This window comes from Nicrophorus vespilloides, unplaced genomic scaffold (genome assembly GCF_001412225.1).
Source record: "Nicrophorus vespilloides isolate i.1.1-1 unplaced genomic scaffold, Nicve_v1.0, whole genome shotgun sequence".
In the NCBI taxonomy this organism is placed as follows: domain Eukaryota; kingdom Metazoa; phylum Arthropoda; class Insecta; order Coleoptera; family Silphidae; genus Nicrophorus; species Nicrophorus vespilloides.
The window spans coordinates 1-2,902 of record NW_017099191.1 but is presented as its reverse complement, the minus strand read 5'-3'; the positions used below and the strand labels follow the sequence as shown (position 1 = coordinate 2,902).

The 2,902-nt window shown below is 30.1% G+C and overlaps 1 protein-coding gene across 1 annotated transcript; it reads right to left on the bottom strand.

Moving 5' to 3' along the window:
- Positions 1–5: 5 nt before the first annotated feature.
- Positions 6–896, bottom strand: LOC108564181 (selenium-binding protein 1-A-like; the record flags this gene model as incomplete). The annotated part of the gene is made up of 3 exons (XM_017923133.1): positions 611–896; positions 391–542; positions 6–332 (listed from the first exon to the last, which is right to left on the bottom strand). Coding segments are annotated over exons 1-3 (630 nt in total), but the record flags the coding sequence as incomplete, so codon positions are not given.
- Between the last annotated feature and the right edge of the window lie 2,006 nt (positions 897–2,902).

Sequence of the window (2,902 nt, the reverse complement as noted above, 5' to 3'; positions counted from 1 at the left end):
GTTTTCCCGTCGTAGAGCATGAACGCGCCCTTGCTGTTGCCTGCGGGATCTCCCAAAGTGCTGATCATGACGTCACCGTTAGCCAAGCAGTGGCTGGTGTGTGGACTCGCGCAGTTGTATTTATGCATGTCACTGGAGTCGATGATCTTGTGGATGCTGGGAGAACGCGGCTTCTTTCCTGTTTCCACGATAATAACCCTGTCGGATCCCAAGCACGGCAAGATCAACTTGTCGCGGACGTGCGCTTTCTTACCATGGCAACTGGAACAGGTGTTCCATCCTGAGTGATGGATCTCATCGTTGATTTTGCCAGTTGGCAACGTGTGGATGATCTAAACAAATTGAAATTATTTAACAAGTTTCTACAAATTTACAATTATAGTTTTATACCTGTTGGTAAGTCTTTGACTTTGGGTTGACATCAACGGTGGACAAGATATCGGATTTATAACCTTCCGGATTCGGTTGAACGCAAATCACGTACAGCAGTTTTTCCCTTTTGCCGTGGAGAAAAGCGTCCATGGGAGTTGCATAACCGGGTCCTGAAATTGCGTTTTTAGAACAATGACAAATTCCAAAATTTGTAATTTATAACAAAAAAATAACATACCACAACATTTATCCACCTCGGTATTTTCAGTATCGCTATTATCCTCATCTGTATCTTCATTATAAGCAATTATCCACATCTGTATTTTCATTACAGCAATTATCCACATCTGTATTTTCATTACAGCAACTCTCCACCTCAGTATTTCCATTATCGCATTTGTCGACCTCCATATTTCCAAATAAACTTAGACCGTTTTCAAACAGTTAATCAAGAAAATGGTGAAGTGATGTGTTTGTATTTCACTGGAGAACCACGTTCAAAGCACGAAAGCTGAGAGCGAAGTAACTGATGGTTTAATGCTTCGAGATTTATGTATTTATACTTGTTCGGAAATGCATTATATTATGTTTGTTCATTGTACTAGAATTAACCAATATATAAAAATGTACATGCGCACGAGATATGTACCTTTTAATTAATAATTGAACTGCGATTTGAAAGTGATTAATTTATTCATTATTAAACACATGTATTTCTTATTCAATGTAATCTTAACCCTTTCAAGTCTGATTTTTTTTTAAATAATAAACTATTTTTAATTTTAGACAGTAATCAAATTAAAGAATTATTTTGTATCGGTGTATTATATCTTAACACATTGTGATTTATTGTATCAATAGACATTTTAATTGGTGGATATTGCCCCAGTTGGCTTGATAGATCAGTCTGAATGCAGTTGCTCTTGTTTTGTTGTAAATTTAATAATATTTCTTATGTAGAAGTTACATATTTCTTGATAAAATTAAGTCAATTTGTTTTTTTTTAATTACAGTTTAATTTTGATATAATAAATAGTTCTATAATAATTATAGAGTTTCTACTTATTTGGTACTAAAGTTCAATATTTCGTGTTATCTTCATTTCGTATTGTTTTCCATAATATTGAACATGTTTTTTTATTTTATGTTTCCAACTTTCGTTATTAATTAATTATATTATGTGCATAAATTTATATTTTTCTTTGTGATATGAAATTTGTCTAAAACATATAGGAAACACAATATTTGTACAGTGAATTTATAAGATTTAAAGTATATATGTTTGAGAGTATACAGATTTGTATACTCTCAAACAAAGAGGATGAAAGGACAAACTTGGAAATGATGAAGTGAATAATTTGAATTCTTGTAATTCATTCACTTTATGAACTATCATTAATAAGAAAAGAATAGATAGAAATTAAAATAAGTTATGGTTAGTTTGTACCCACTGGTGTCTCACAGAAGCTGCGCGAGTAACGATGGGTTAAAACCTTGCATAGATACTAGATTACTAAACAATCAAACAAATTGTAGAAAAGTATCGAAATTCTAATAAAAATGACATTTTGACAAAATGACTAATGTCAGTGCCAGACAATATATAATTGGTGATAATATTAGTTTTTTAGAAATAAATGCATCAATGATTAAATCAGGAATGAACTTGAAACATAATTTAAAATGTCGCATAGATGATAGATTAGTAAACAATTAAAAAAAAAATCACAGAAAAAATATTGACAATACACAATTTTGTTTAGATCAAAAATGTTTAATTGGATCATGATCGATTTTGATTGCTGTTACTGTAGAAGATCCATTTTGGATTACCATTGATAATTTGTTTGAAAAAAGTGACGTTTTCATTGGCATGAGATGGATATTGTAAATATCGATTCGTTATGTTAAGTTTATTTTTTTAGATCCATTGCATATAGAGATTTATAACATTTAAATTATTTTCAGTTGTTGTGTGTTATACATTTAACCTTTCTACCATTTTTTGCACACTTATATGATGATTCAATTAAAACGAAGGTGTTCAATAAGATCGCAGGTGTTTCTTATCGCAAATATTTACACAGGTGTTCTAAAAACTTAGGTATTCAATAAAAATGCAGGTGTTCAATAAAAACGTAGGTTTTCATTATAAACGTAGATGTCTAATAACAACGCAGGTGTTTCTTATCGCAAATGAAAGTAATTTTTAAAAATACTATAATAGAAGAATTGTTGTTTATTTTTTTTTAATATAATTTAGAACAATAATATTTTATAAATGATAATATAAAATCAGCTGCTTATATTGTTTTATGTAACAGTTTTTTCCTTTTCAAATGATGTGATTTTTAATATAATTATCTCATTTTAATTGCTTAAACTTAGTTTTGCTTCACCTCCCGTTTTTTTTTATGAAGATGGACGCATTATTCTTAGCAGCCTAAATACCTTAGAAAGGCCCTGATTATGCTATTAATTTCTGAATATGTATAATTATCAAATAAAAAGGTAAATGAATATTGTTTAT